Genomic DNA, 15783 nt, shown 5'->3' on the forward strand with positions numbered 1-15783 from the left:
CACAGGTCAGGTATCAGCTCCAGGGATACAGATTCTCTTGTTACCAGGGGTTTAAACACAAAGCTCCATCAGCACAAGTAGCCTTACTCGAGGGAATTCAGACTCATGCTGGCTGTGTCCAAGGGTATTGTCCTTTCTGGCCTTTTGTTTTTTGCAATCCATGCAGCTGGAGGCCTTATTAGCGTTAAACTACATATCCCAGTCAAGTCTATAGAAAGTGGCATTTCCAAAACCTACTCCAGATGTTTATGTATTCAGCACAAGCCACAAAACCAAACCTCAAATATTTTGATTGTCATTTCCTTAAATGGCTGTAGTGTTGCCGGCCCTCCAGATAAATACACAAATCCCTGCCCTTAAGGAAGGAATTTTGAATTGTGTTGATGTTTCACACAGAAAGCGAGCACGTGATACTCCAGGCTGGCTGTCCTGCTGTCAAAGTGCCCAGTATCTCTCTATATCATTTCTCTAACTGTAAAGGCAAGCACAGAGGAGGGTGGATGATTTCAGCACTTTATGTTTTCAATTGTAATAGCTGAATCTGCAAATGGGGTACTTAAAAATAAGCAAGTACAGCAAGTACTTGAGTGTCTGGAGGGGACTGAAGAAGTGTATAAAGTATCATATAGTAAGATTGTATATGGGTGTCGTACTTTTAAGAGCAAAACCAGCACAACTCTTGCTTTAATGCCTACGATAGCCTCATTCTTCTTCTCTGTTACCTTCTTGTGAGAAAGAGGAGGGGGTAGCTCAGGTTTGTAGTATCACTGACCCAAATGGAGAGGTCATACAAGTGAGTTCAAATAAGTGTAGAGAAACGTGTAAGCCTCAGGACAAAGGAGGAGCTATCAGCACAGGAGAGCAGCTCAGACTCGATTTATGGTGATGTGGGTCCTCTGTCTTCATCTCTGTGCATTCCCTCCTCTGTTGGGAAGAGGAGGATATTCATCACAGACAGCTTTTTTTTCCCATTGCAAACGCGCCTCACTGAGGAAATTTCTTGATTTCTTGAAAGGTGGTAGAAATAATGCTTTATAGATAATTAGGGAAGAGAGTGAGCCTTTACCTCCCCATTCCACTCAGACCATTCTCTATTGGTAGGGGGAAAAAACTAGTTATGGAAACCCAGAGACTGTTACATGCCAGTCCCTGCACTGTGCTGTGACACTTCACTGTGCTCCAGTTCTGCAAAGTGAGCTGCCCTCGAGGCTGCTGGGGAAAAAAAGTAGAGTTCTCTAACTATAAGCCATATAATGAAGGCAATTCAGTAAAAAAGAACTTGGATCTCTTTTATGTTTTATTTCACCAAGTGACTTTGTGTTTCCTATTAAAGAAAACGTGGGATAGAATAGTTACTAATATAATCTGTATTAGCTAGAATCCTTCTCCGATGCCTAAAAAGCCTCTTTATTTATTTTCAGTTGTCACTGATCATCCTAAGATGAAACATGCCACCTAACAACTCTACAAAGAACCAAAATTTCCCTTCCCCAAAGAGGAAGACTGGAAGAACAGCAAACAGTCAGCATGCAGCAAATGGATGTAATTGCTGCAGAGAAGGATAGAAATTCCCTAATACAATAAGACTTTTAAGTGCTACAGCAGGGATATTAATATTTTATGAGCATCAACAAAAAAACAGATGTGACATCCAAATCAGAAATAGAATGAGATGGATGGATATCATTACAAATACAGTACAATTTTGCAGCAGGAGCAACAATTAAGAAGCCCAGTTTAATTTTCTCTATGTCTGGTAATGAAGAACAGTGTTCATAAGCAAACTTGCCTGCATTTCTTTTGAACTGAAATGCAAAAAAATATCAAGAGGCAAAGAGCAGATCCCAGGTGGTGTGTAATGCTGCTGCTCCACTAAAATCTGTTGATGACTTAGGATAGCTCAGGATCTCACCTACACTCAGCTAATGGGAATTATTCTTTATAACGAGTTTTTATTTGAATTCTTTGGGGGTTTTTTCCCACTATGTTGTTGTTTGTGTCTTATGTCTTATTTATGTCATTGTATTTGCTTTGCAAGCCCAATCTACCTTAAAGGCCCTTTGTGCATATAACACATCCTTTAATTGCATGCACATGTGCACTACATTGTTTTCATAGGCTCCTTATCTCCTCCAGTGCACAAGGCAATTTGTACTTGAGAGAAATCAGGCTTGTCCAGCACATGAGAGGGATGAGGGAGAATAGTCATGTCATGTTTGAGATGGCTATGAAAGATCCAGATAAGCTGAATTCTCTGTCTCCTTCTCCCACAGATGTTTTAGGATCACAGAGTCACAGAATCTCATCCCACCCCCTGCCATGGGCAGGGACACCTTCCACTATCCAGGGTTGCTCCAAGCCCCATCCAACCCGGCTGTGAACACTTCCAGGGATGGGGTAGCCACAGCTTCTCTGGGCAACCTGTGCCAGGACCTCACCACCCTAATTTCTTCCTAATATCTAAAACTACCCTCCTTCAGATCAAAGCCATTCCTCCTTGTCCTATCACTCCATGGTCTTGTCAAAGTCCCTCTTCAGCCTTCTTGTAGGACCCCTTTTAGCCAAAATTCCCATATGCAATTGTTCTGTGTTGCTCAGGCTTGTCTGGATGACTGGGACTCTGGACCTGAACTTCCAGTGATGATGAGCACCAAGATCTGTGAATGAAGTTAGTGAGGTCCATCTTTTGAACTCCCCTTTCTATCAACATACAGAAGTGGAAAAAGCAGGGCCCGGGGATCACAGTGAGTGCTCAAAAGGTATGGAGATATCTACTTCCAGCAATTTGTAAAATAAGGTTAATGCTCCTTGCTTGACTGGGGTTCCCAGGATTCAGCAGATGAGTTCCTAGTTCAAGGAGCACATGCTCATACACCACAAGAATGAGAGAAAGAATCACAAAATACATAGATAGGTTTGTCCCCAGGTCAGGGTTTGAAGTGTCATCAAGAAATTAAAGAGAGGGAACAAGCAGAACAAGGACAGCCTGAAGCAAATGTAGAAATAACAGCTTGTTTAGTGAGCATGAGCCCTCCTGCACTCCAGGACAGAGGAGCCATGGGAAAAATAAAGGCTCCATTGTACTGTTTGTTCAAGAGTGGAAGAATTCAGGTTGCACAGGCATCCCTCGCTCAGGCACCTCCAAACTTCCAACCCCTCAGCTCTGCAGTGCTGGTATCCTCTTCATACCAGGTTTTGTGAGGGGATCTCTCCCTGGATGTACAGTGTGGACTGTCAGTGAGCAGAACATACATAGCACAAGCGAGAGAACAAGCTGCTGTCTCTCATGTGCAATCCCAAAGACATCTGCTGCCTTTTTAACACATTCATATATAATGACCCCGGGGAGCCAGCTCTGCAGTCAGGACAGACTGACATTCTGTGTCTGTTTTGCTAATTGCTACTGCCTTGTGAATATGCTTTTGTCCCTCTATCCAAACCTTCCCATTAGAGGACTGAGAAATTAAGGTCTTGCAGCAGTGCCCCATATTCTCCTTGAGCCAAATCAAGGCAAAACTGGGCAAAGACATTTTCAAATTTCAGTTCAGGTACCTGTGGCTCTCTCCTGCAAAGGTTTGGTTTTAAAAATCATTAACTCTCCTATCATGACACGTTATAAAACTGAAATATAAAATTTGTTATAAAACAAATACCTTGTTTGGTATGTGAGTTATTGTAAGATACGTTTTTATAACAAAGAAGTAATGGCAAATGACATCATTATTTTCTCCCCTGTATTTCTCCCCAGAGCTTCAGCTCTGTCTTTTCCTTGGTTTGACTCCTTATTGGAGCAGTCTGTTAAAGAAATTTTGCCAAACCTCATGCTGATTCTATTCCATTTAAATCTCATGGACCATAGCAGCAGCACAGTGACTTCCCTCCTTATGTACAGTTTTCCTCTGTCATCTTAGGAGAGGGATGGATTTCACTGCTCTAAGCTATGCCTTTTAGCAAAACTGACTCTATAGAAAGAAAAATCGAGGCTAGAAATACCATAGAAGCTTTGTAACTCCAATTTTGTGCTCTAAATTGGGATCAAATATATTTGGGCCATCCCTGGCAGAGATCTTATTTTTTAACTGCACGAAGGCTGACAGGGACTCACAGGCTCCCTGAGAGACCTGATGCAGTAATTAAGTTACTTACAATTGAAAAGTATTTCTAATATCCGATCTGTATATCTCTTATTAAAGATTAAACCAATGTCCTGTCCTATCCCTCACTGGCACACAGGAAAATCCTCTTTTCAATACTTCAAATGAATTTGGAGAGTGTTACATTGTCCCTTCTCAATTTTCCTTTTCTCTAACCTGGATTAATCCATTTCCTTCAACTTTTGCTTCCAAAGCAGTTTCTAGAGAAAATTTCTTCTGGGTTTTCTCTAGTTTGCCTGTGTCTTTCTTGCATGTTCAGTTTGTACTGAAACACAACAACTCAAGCTCACCTAAGGCCAGACAGAGACACCAATCCCATCCATATCTCAATTCACACCTGATATATGAGAAACTAGGTTCAGCTTTCATAGGTAACATTTGGGAGAAAGAGAAAGGCACTTGGATACGTTGTTGAAGGGAGAGAAGTAAAATCCTCATGTATTTTGCTAAGTGCACTTTGCTGGAAGCAACATGATGTGAGAGATGGGTGGAGGATGTAGATGAAAGGCTATGTCACAGCTCCAGTACCAAAGAGGTTGGAAAGTAGAGGATATATTGGAAGCCCAGTGGAGCTGCTGGCAAAGCAGCCAGGGCCTTCCAGTTGAACTGAACCAAGAGGTGAAAACAGTCCCCTGATGGAATGATCAACACAGAGTCTGGAGGAATAGCTGGGTCTAACCAGAAAAGGTATATATATATATGTATATATATATATATTTGGGGGTTAATGAGAGAAGGAAGAAAGGATTCCCCTTGGGAATATAAGGACTGGGGTCTGTTGCCATCTGCTTTTAGCAAGACATTTCTTCGTTCTTCATTCATTCATTCAATTCTCACTCGTTCGTTCCTTTGAATGACTGTGCGGTAAATAAAGGGGAAGGTACCGCCCCAAGAAAACAGCATTTAACAAGTTCCTGTGGATTAGCTGCCTCACTTTTTGAATATCCTTGGAGCTGAAGAGCTCTGGCTGCCTAGGGGAAAGTGAGCTTTTCACAGTGAGGCCATGACACATCGAGGCAGGAGGCAAATTCCCTCTGGCAGAAGGGACCGGTTCAGCCAGTGAACTCTGGCACTCTCTGTGCTGTTGTACTTCTGTCCACACCCTCTTGTCCTGACACTTTTTTACAAAATATTTTGTCTGTGTGTTCTCTGTTACTCTAAATTAATCCGTGTTATTTTGGAATGGGACCTGACCACTTACGTAGTTTGCTGCCAGGACTGCTGCAACAAGACAGCCAAAGAATTTATCACAGTTCATACAAACCTGAATTAAGCCTCAGCTGCCTCTGTAGGCAATGCATGCAACCACTGTCCACATGGAACTCCACTGCATTCTCATTTTTGCTGCTTATAAATAATGTACCATTTTCCATATGCTTTAGTGGGGGAATGGAATAATTAGGATGAGAAATGGAAGAAAATAACATCCTTTTCTGTAACTGCAGTGTGTTTGTAATGAGGAGGGTTCAGAATTCTTTCACTGAAGCAGCATGGAGATTTACCTCTGAATCTGCATTTATGTCAGTGCCCAGATATGTCACAATGGCCTTAGAGACTTTGGTGGGAAAAAAGGGTACAGAAACCTGCTTAGAGAAGAACTGCAGAGAACAGAAACTAACAACACAAAACCAAGGAAACTAAAGGTTCTGATATGACAATATATCTGATATCACCATAGCAGAGTGAAAGACAGCAAAGATAGAAAGTATGAATGGGTAGGAGAGCAAACACAGAGCAAAAAAAATATATATATTTGAAGTAAAACTGTTTTTAAACAGTTTCACAAATTAAATGGGTGAGAATTCTGTGGGGGGAAAAAAAGTCAGGTAATCTTTTATTAATCAGGCTTCAGTAAGCATTCCTTGCCTTTTTAATGTGATAACTTCAAAATCCACCTAAATGTAAACATTGATTCTTAAATGATGTGTAAATCCACTTAAATTATTACAAATTCAAGACAAGAATACAAAACTGTATTCTTTTTTCTCTCTGTCCTGAGTAAACAAATCTTCCATCTTCCAATGCTGAAGGAGTTCAGTCTTTTTCATTCTTATTAAACAGGACGGGCTGCCATTTCTTCCTGTCTTGAAATTACAGGAAAGTACGAAAGACCCTTGTCTGGATGGATTAAAGAAACCTGATTTGTCCTTCATTACTGGCCTTAACTCCAGGAACTGGCTATTGTTCAGCATTCCTGGTTATTTTAATCTCCCTCTGAAAAGCTCTGCTGACTGTGTTCATTAAACCTCATCAGATGAGTCACCATTCTGTTCCTGTAAGTCACTCAATCAGTTAAAATCAGGAACACAATAGTTGCCATTTCACATTAGACTATATTCTCATGCAATAAAGTCTTGTTCTGGTGGTAATTAGTACCTGATGCTTATGGAGAAGGTTTAAATGATGTTTCACAACTCATGCATGAGCTGATGCCCAGATCAATGAATGTTAGTTTGGGATTTTTTAAATCAACAACATAATTTCCACCATGCCTTCAATGTACCCAGACAACTTTACCAGGCATTTGGGATTGCAAAAGCTTTTTAGATTATAACAAGCCTGAGTTTAAGAACAACCTACACTGGTATATTGAAGAAAAACTTTATGAACGTAAAATCCCCTTACAGAGAAATACCTTTTTTTTAAAATTACAGTGTCTTGGCATGTGCCAACCAATTTCACACTGTCCTTTTAAGCAGCTAAAGAACCAACCAAGAGACCCTAAAAAATCAAACTGCTTCCTGGGGAAAATCCTTCTGATTACTGTCAAGAGAATTTTATATCCAATAATCCAGTGTCTACTGATGGTCAGCTGTTGTGTGGTGTTCCCATGCAATATGTTGTGTGTTAGCATGAGGGGGAAAAGTAATTTCTCTATTATATCACTTGTGTTAATGCTGTGGGTCACTTGAATTCAAGATATGAAGCTCTCCTGGAATCCTGGTGTCCTTTTTTTTGTGCTTTGGCCATTTTAGTGAAAGGCCACGTCTGGTTCTCTTTTGGAACAGAACAGGCAAGCAGATGACACACTAGATATTCATCGTGACTCTAGGAACTTTCCATGACTCTAAAAACTATCAGTTACTATAATTACTACAATGTGCAACCCAACCTTCAATCGCCAGGCTCTGCAGCTCTCCAGGTGTGCCACACCACCAGTCCAGGGGCTACTGAAGGAGGAGGGAGGTTTTTCAAGTGGTGCAAGCTGCAGCAGCAAATTCCCATTTTTCCTTCTCTTTTATTAGTGAGTGACTGTCTCAGGATCACATCAATAAACCCATCACCAGTTCTCCAGTTGCAAGATCACTGGTCTTCTTTTAATAACTATTAGAAGCCACTTCTGACCTGTACAATAATTACCACTAGCTTTGCACAGAAGGTTATTCTAAATCAGTCTGTATCTATAGGGGACATTTGGGAGCACTGTGGGCCTTGATTTCCTGCCTGTGAAGTGGAAACTTCTTCTAAAATATTGTAAGGGGCTGTGAGACTGTGGGTGGTACAACCTCAAGCCACAACTGCACTTAACCAACCAGAGAATTCCTTTCCAACATTTATTAAGTGCCCCCTGTAGCACCAGCTTCTTGTTTTCAAAAGAATACCAGGGTTTCCTATGCAAAACACACACAGTATGTGTCTTTCCCTCGAGCACAGTCGATGTTCAGACACCAAGAAACAATCACTCACCATCTTGATGGTTACCTGAATCGGCTGGAGACTTGCTGCGGCGCATGGGCGCTGGGCTCTTCGCCGAGCTCTTCTGAGGGGTGGGAGAGGACTTACTGCCCGTGGCAGCTGCAGGGCTCCCCTTCATCACCCGGCACTCTGGGGGAACACACAGCAACCGTGGTTATGGCCCTGTGCCCATGGACAGAGGGTATGAAACACCCCTGGGCAGCTCAGTGCTTTGTCTCCGAAAGGCAAATATCGAGGGCAAGGGGAAAAGCTGACATCAGCACATTTGAAAGGAGACCTTTCAAGGGGAGGGAAAAGAGGACGGCTCAGCTCCTCTAGAGGAGGTGCTAAGACAGCAGAGGTGCCAGGCTGGGTCTAGCAGGGCCTGTCTCCATACCTGTGTCCTAGCAAACATTTTCTGCCCTTGCCCTTGCCATGGTTCTCACTGACTAGTGAGCACAATGAGTCAACACTGAGTGATGAATCAGGCCAAAAAATCCAGTTGATTTTTGCAACCCTTCCATGAAGATTTAGTAGGAGGAGTGGTGACTGCAATTTATGCAGGTGCAGAAAGCCAGGAAACAGCTCATGGCATGGTGTAAAGTCTCCAAGTGGCAGACTGGACATCTGCCCCAGGAGACTCTCACCCAGCCTGAATCAGCCTCTTCTGTCTCAACAAGTTGGAGCTTTTCAGATGCAGAAAGGAAAGAAGAAAAAATGGTTCTACAAAATACATCCTCTGTCCTGGCCAGTCATCCCTTTCAGAAAGGTTTGTATAAACAAGCCCAGCAGATTTATGCACTTGAAGACATGAGCAGATGAGAACCCCAACTGTGTTTTCTTGAAAAATAAATACGCCAGGAAGAGGGATAAATGTAAACATGATCTAGAGGGTCCTGCAGAAAGGAACTGAAATGCTAACAAACCCCTGTGTGTCCCAGGATTTCAGGCATGCCAGGTCTTCAAAAGCAGGGTTTATTTACATTGAAAGCTAACAGAAAAAGAACTTTCCACCCCTCAAGTTATTAACTTAACCCAGTTAAGAAGAAGACAATAAAAAGGGAATTTCCTTTTTGTCAAATGCTAACGGGTCTCACCTCATCTCCTACAACAGCTTGTCCTCACCAAGATGTAAAAGGTGAATTTTTTACAGATGTGAATTACATGTTCCTCATACAGACAGTTTCTAATAGAAAAGTTCAGCTCAGCTCTGCACTGAGGACCCTCTTGACTGGATTCTCCAGTGGGAATCAGCTAAGGCAGCACACACCAGATAAATAACTGGTCAACTGAAAACAAGCTGTCTGACCTAAATGTATGTGTTATTTAATTACATATCAGTACATCTATGAAAATGTAGTTGCCTTAAATTTTTCCCCAGGCTTTCCTCATTCTCAGACACTCGCGAGTCTGTCTCTTCTCCTTCCGGATGGTTTGCAAGAGAGTTTGCTCTCGGGTCATGCAGTACAAGAATATGAGGAGAGGATGCCTTGTGCTCCAGGGATACTGCACAGCAATAATTAAACCTACAATGAGTTTATTTTCTCCCCTGATAAACGGTTTTGGAAATTGTAAATCGGGGATAGAAAAATTTGTGTGCGCATGTTGTTTTGGTTTTTTCCCAAAAGTACTTGACTTCTCACATATGATGTCATAGAAAGGCTTGTAGAGGTCCAGCACTAATATAGCCCAAATTTTTTATACATGAAGAGCAGTACTGATGCTGGGGGATGGGGAGATGCATGGAAGGTAGACTATTCCTCCTTGATCCTAAAGAATACAGTGTTTCATGAGACAATCCGAAACAACCAGCCACTGTGTTAACCAGCTGAGACAAAACAGGAGGAAATATCCTCTTCAGTCACTGCAGAAGTTTTATTTTTCAAGGCTCTTGGATATTGACAAAAAGCATTGCAACATTTGGATCTTGGAGCACAACTCACTTGCCTGGCCATAGGCACCGAATCTGTCAATCCTATATCACATGGGTATCCCAGAAACCAAGGAGGACTCAAGAGATGTCAGGCAGCTGTGTTCAGTCACCTGAATTACTCACTAAAAAAATATACATAAAAAGTAAAAATGCTTCATATTACGTCCTTGTGAGAGCTTCCAAATTTATTTTTTTTCCCAGGGGAGTAATTCCTTGAAAAGAAAACCAGCTTTGCATTTTCTAGCACAAAAAGGCTGACTCTGAGGAATTCCTCCAGCTCAGCCCTTGGCAAGTGTCAGTACACCAAAAGCAACCACTGAGCATTTGCACATCTGGAAAAAAGGCTCTGAAGGTGGAGACCTGACAGTGCTGAAGTTGCTCTAAACAGGCCTCCAAACATCACCAGGGTGTGACATTTCCATGGGCTGGTCTTGAAACCAGTGGGTACAAATCGGACAGAGCAATGTCATCTGGAGGGTGCTCAGCAGCAGGGTGGAATCTGTGGTGGGCAGTCAAGAGGAAAAAGATGACATAATCCTCTCTTATGCTATTTCTCATTTTGTTTCCTGATGTCCTGCCAGAGCGAACATAATAACCGGCAACCCCGGTGTGTGTCATCCAAACAGGCAAGAAAAAGTTCCCCATGACAGAGGAGATTTTAGTAAGTGACAGTCATCTGCAAAACCTCAGGATTTGCAGTTCCTTGCAGCATCTGACTCGTAACAAGGAAGGATGATGGATGTATAACGGGAAAAAGCTGCTGGCTAACAGCTCCTCGTCTGCTTCCTGGGAGGTGCAGGGCACCCCTGCTCCCCTCAAAATTCCTCTGGGAGCTGCAGGTACTTGGTGCCTTCCCAACAGCAGGCTTGGCTTATTTATGTGAGAGAAATCCAATATGGAAAAGTGAGTAGTAACCAGGAGTGTAGGCAGAGAGCTGGGCTTCCCATCAAGTTGTTCTGCTAGGATTGCATCCAAACTGTTTTACAGTGTGGAACTCCCGCTGGAGCTGACTCAACTGCTGAGTGTTAAAAAAAATATGAAGCTCAGGTTACAGATTGCTTCCCCAGCCTGACACAGGCTTTATTCTCTGCCTACAAAGTCTCAGCTGAACCTTGGAAAATTTTCTCTTAATTACCCAAGACCATCAAAATGGGTTCATCTGGAGTACATAGGTCAGAAGCACCAGCGTTAAATAAAATCAGGCTTGCAAAGGAATCATAAAAACATAATGCTTGAAGATTAGAGGCTGCTTGACTTTCTGGCATACAGCTAAAGTTCTCTTTGGTCCTCAATACCAAACCAGTTTGTAGCAGATTGGACAGCAGGGAACTTGAGTTCCTTATACAGGATACCTAGAGCTTTGGGAAATGAACCTAAATACTTGGAGGGCACATTTTATAGTTTAGATGGTCAAAATAACATTAATTTCCTCTTATTGCACTCACTAGCACCTGCAGGCAGCATGTGCTCTTGGTGGATAGAGTTGCCAGGTGGGATGGGTGGTAAGTCCTACAGGCAAGTTCTGTATATTTTGTGAAATTAATGATTTCATGGCTTAATTGATCATAGAGACTCACATTATTACAGACCTCTGCTTGCACTTGTAACAGGGACAAATAATGGTGCTGTCACAGTTGTGTCCCCCTCCAAAAGGGAATTATTGCCCTGCTTTTTGAATCAGCAGAAGAAAGCAGTGGAAGTGTGATTATTTTTTTTTTAACTGTTGCTTTTCCCCATTTTTTTAATATTTACTTGTCTACATAAGGAGGTTTAGTTCTCAGGAAAAATTTATCTCTCCGACTGTAACTGGAGAAAATCGAAAGGATACAATTGTAGTAAATGTCAAATGGAGCAGGAGTTAATTTGTTCTGACTTGGGCTACCTCAGCCAGTATTTGCCTGATTATAATATCTGCTGACTGGATAAGTATCACAAAAGGATGTTAAATTCCATGTACTGGGTCTCAAAAATCAGAATAGAAGCATGCAGCATTATTATCTGATACAAGCAACTGAATGGAAATGAAATAAAACCACAGCGTGCGTTTGATGTTACCGCTTTCATCCAGAGAAAAGTCATCCTGTGCATAGCGGAATTTTTCTGGACCACAGGCGATAAACACATCATCATCCCCAAAGAAATCATGGAGACAGGTCACCTACAGAGAGAGCAAAGTCATTCATTTTATTTTTAATTGGCAACATTCTGATGTGGCTCAGTTTTAATTTAAACAGAACGGCGCTGCCTCTCTGCTCTTCCCCCCCACCCCGTGCTGATTTGGTCCTACTCTCCATCAGGCTGGTGCCCATCTGGGCAAGTCAAGTGTAACAGTGTAATTAAAAAAAAGGAGAGAGAAAAACTCCAAAAACTATCTTACACATTCTGTGGAGAGTGGCATTTCCCATCCATTCAGGAGCTGACAGAAAGAATACACTGATCACCCTAATGAATGACACAGCTACTTCTAAAATAAGAAGCAGAGGTTCCCTCCCTGCCACATCCATAGGCAAGGCTGTGACACCACTGCCCATGCTGGCGAGTATCTTAGTACCAACAGACCCTGAAAACTCAAAGAACCACTAAGAAGGCAAAAAGCTACTGGGCACAGCACAGGTGCACAGATGTCACTCCTCTTAAGTAATCCTGATGATAAATTTTAAAGTCAAAAGGTTTATCTCTGCTATTGATGGAGGGACCCAAAGTTTGACTAGACATCTTTCCCACACAACCACCATTTAAATGCATGGATTTACTCCAGATGTTGTGCCATTTTCTCCCTGCTTTGGCCACCCAGACATAGGATGCTAAAGCACCATCCCTCACTGCAGAGCTGCTCATCCCACAGAAGGCCGAGGTGTAGGGAAGGTGGTTATTGGGCAGGAAAGGCACAAGGAACCAGGGAGGGGAGGCTGCAGCAGCTCCAAGTGTAGGAGCTTTGCCCTTGAACAGCTCAGTGGGAAAAGGAAAGGCAGTAGCTTTCAGCCACCTAAAACTACAACTCCTCTCTGGGGACACCACAGGAGCAGGATGTAGAAGACTCTTCGAGGTAAACAGAAGACACAGTCACACCAGCCAGGGGCTCTGAGTGCCTTGCTCTCCTTTTTTGCCATCCTAAATCCAAGGAAATTATATCTTGCAGTACCTGAAGCTCCAGACTGTGGCTTGCCTCACAACATCAAATAGAAGCAAAGCACGAGATGTGGGAGCTTCAGATCCACTGATTTAATCAGAGAACTGATATCTGGGAGTTCAGGAATCTGAAAATGCAGGCAGGTTGTGGGAAGCATTCCAGCAGGACAAAAGTGCAAGATGCCATCATGCTGGGAGCTACTCCCCACATTCAGCTGGCAGAGATCTGCAGTTCTCTCTACTGCTCTACAGGTGATGGACTTGTTTTAGCAATATTTAACGATATCCTGACATCCCAGCCATACACTGACCAAGTATCATGTCAGGAGGAGCAAAAATGTTCATCTGCAAACACACCAGAGTGGAACATCTCCAGCATCAGCCAGCCTGGTACAACCCCCCAGCCACACATCTGAACACCTGGCAGAGCCTAAGGTGTTTTTTTTAAGTGCCATTTCTTCAGGAAACCATTTCAAAGGACCACAAGATTGGCACTGACATTTATAACGGAGGTATGAGGGTGAGAGCTGATGCTGATGTCCAGTGTTTTGCCATGTCTGGGGTCTCTACAGGGGGTGGATGCACTGCAAGGGACTGGAGAGAGCACTGGAGATAACTGGGGAAACTTACTGCAGGCAGAGCTCAATTTCCATATCTACTGATCTCTTCGAGCTGGACTGTGAAAAGTTAATTTCAAGCTCTAATAAATCAACTATAAAGAAAGCTTTTGGCTATCTTAATAAGGCTCAGTATTTCACACTGGTTAATGTAATGTATAATTAAAGCACTGCCTACGAGTGCCAGCACTGGTTACAATGCCAAATATTAGTGAAAAGCTTGCTTTTCACATCGCCACGATTTTCAAAATGGAGCAAGCCGAAATCTGCTATGGCTTTTATCAAAGTTAGAATTTGCTTTGCTAACCTCAGTGAATTCCTATTTCTGTTTGCCTCAAATTAGATTGGAAATGGTTAATAATAAATCTATAGAGAATTCTCCCAAAGAAAAGATGACATTTTAAACCAGCACTTGGTGTCACAGTCCTCCCCCCGAGGATGCGTGGCACTAATTCATTTGCAAATAATTGGGTTTGGCTCAATACACAAGTTCCCATCTGAATGCTAAGCACTGTAGTTACCCAAAGAAAAGACTCGTGGATTCCTAAGCTCACCCTTCAGTCCAGGAACCACTCACTGCTCAGTTAAACACAGTGCAAAGCTGAATCACAACACAAGGATTCAAAAATTTTCCAACCTTTTACATGAAATCAGAAAGTACCCACAGGTACTTTGCTTTTTTTTGTCTCCAGGTCATAAACTGAAGTGTGTATTTTGTCCTTGCCTCCCCACAACCACCACAAGCAAAAAGAAAGTCCAGGCCATCACAAAAACCTTCAGATCAAGGCTCCAAACATAATGGAAAACTCCCAACATGCACAAGGACAGAAAACTGATTGCATATCAAGCAGGGATACTTGCAATTAATTTTGCTGCTGTTCTTTCAGGTAGCAGGTGTGTTTTATAGTCATCAACAGCTGGTTAGATGAGCACTGGAGGCTGGTAATTAGTTAGATAATCTCCTTGTTGACCTCCTAATACTCAGGAAACAATAACTTCTGTATTTACTTTATTTGTTCCTCTTTTCTTTCCTGCTGTAACTTCCACTACTAAGAACTCACCACAACATAGTAGAAAAGACAGCCAAAACCCAACTCCACTTTCCTTAAATAGTTGAAAACATCACAAAATTCAGAAATAACTGCACATATCGTGCTGTGTTGCATATGTTCACCACGTGTGTGGGATTTTCTATTTACCTTTTGTTTATTAAATCCCAATCCTTGACCATCACTGTATGTCCCTGAAACACGTCCCACGTGGATTGGTGTCCACAGGAAGTTGCTGGAGTAAACTTTCTTTGTGAAAACATGTGACTTAACTGCTGGATCTGACAGCAGCAGAGCCAGACCCTCTAAGGGATGCACAGGAAAGAAAAACCACCAGGAGAAGGGCCCAGATGAGTTCATCCCTGAAGGTCATAGAGTCAAGAACTGGGACCATGGGCTGCTCTGCTGGGATAACAGGTTTGAGACCTTATTAGACAGTATGGAATATTTAAGGGTTGTTCTTGACGAGCAAGTCCAAACCTCTACCTACATTAATTTTTGTAGAGGTTTTAAGTGACTCCTGAATGACATTATAAGTCTTCTCTCCATTCGTCAGAAGTCTTTTTTCTCATATTTTCTGTTTATTATTCATAAATAAATAAAAATAGTACAAGTCTCCCCCTCAGGCAGTGTGGACTTTTTGAAAGTCTACATTCTGCTTTAGCTTACTCTAATCTACTATTCTAATTATATCAAATAATTCACCTGGAACACCATGAAAACACTGAAAGAAAGTTCACATCAATAAAAGATTTACCCCAGATGATGACCTGAAAATCATTGTTTTAAAGTGCTGCATTTTACTTTTAGCTATAAATTTATTAAAGCACAAGACAAAACCTGATAGTAGCCAGCTAGTGCAAGGACCAGTTCTATTACCTGAAAATGGTGAATTTTCTGGTGACTGTTATCATGCACCCTTAGCAATGACACCAGAAATCAGCAAAATAGGAAGATTTTTTTTCTTTTTCCATTTTCAAGTCCACAGGTTTTTTTTTATTTATAACAAAAAATAAACTTGTGTATAACACTACAGTGGACAAAATAAATAGCATTGATTTTCAAGCAGGCCTTTGTTTAAAGGAGAGTAATATTTAATTTGAAACTCAGGATTCAAAGGACAATATTGATTTAGAAAGGATCATCCTACATGAAATGTTTGCACTCCAATTCCTGTAGCTTAAGCAATACCAATGAAGGAAATTATTTCTTCACACTCCAGTCGA

At 42.0% G+C, this 15783-nt stretch overlaps 1 protein-coding gene across 8 annotated transcripts in view; it reads right to left on the minus strand.

Moving 5' to 3' along the window:
• Positions 1 to 15783, minus strand: part of DCX (doublecortin) — a 91710-nt gene that overhangs the window by 15254 nt on the left and 60673 nt on the right. For 4 of the 8 annotated variants that reach the window (XM_027662308.1, XM_027662305.1, XM_027662304.1 and 1 more), the window contains exons 4-5: positions 11818 to 11920; positions 7857 to 7979 (exon numbers count right to left, since the gene is read on the minus strand). In XM_027662308.1, coding sequence (XP_027518109.1) covers positions 7857 to 7979; positions 11818 to 11920 — 226 coding nt within the window. Of the gene's footprint in view, positions 1 to 7841; positions 7980 to 11817; positions 11921 to 15783 lie in introns of all 8 variants that reach the window. The other 4 variants (XM_027662307.1, XM_027662302.1, XM_027662300.1 and 1 more) reach the window with 1 other exon arrangement.

The sequence above is a fragment of the Corapipo altera genome, unplaced genomic scaffold, assembly GCF_003945725.1.
Source record: "Corapipo altera isolate COAL_440 unplaced genomic scaffold, ASM394572v1 326, whole genome shotgun sequence".
Lineage (NCBI taxonomy): Eukaryota > Metazoa > Chordata > Aves > Passeriformes > Pipridae > Corapipo > Corapipo altera.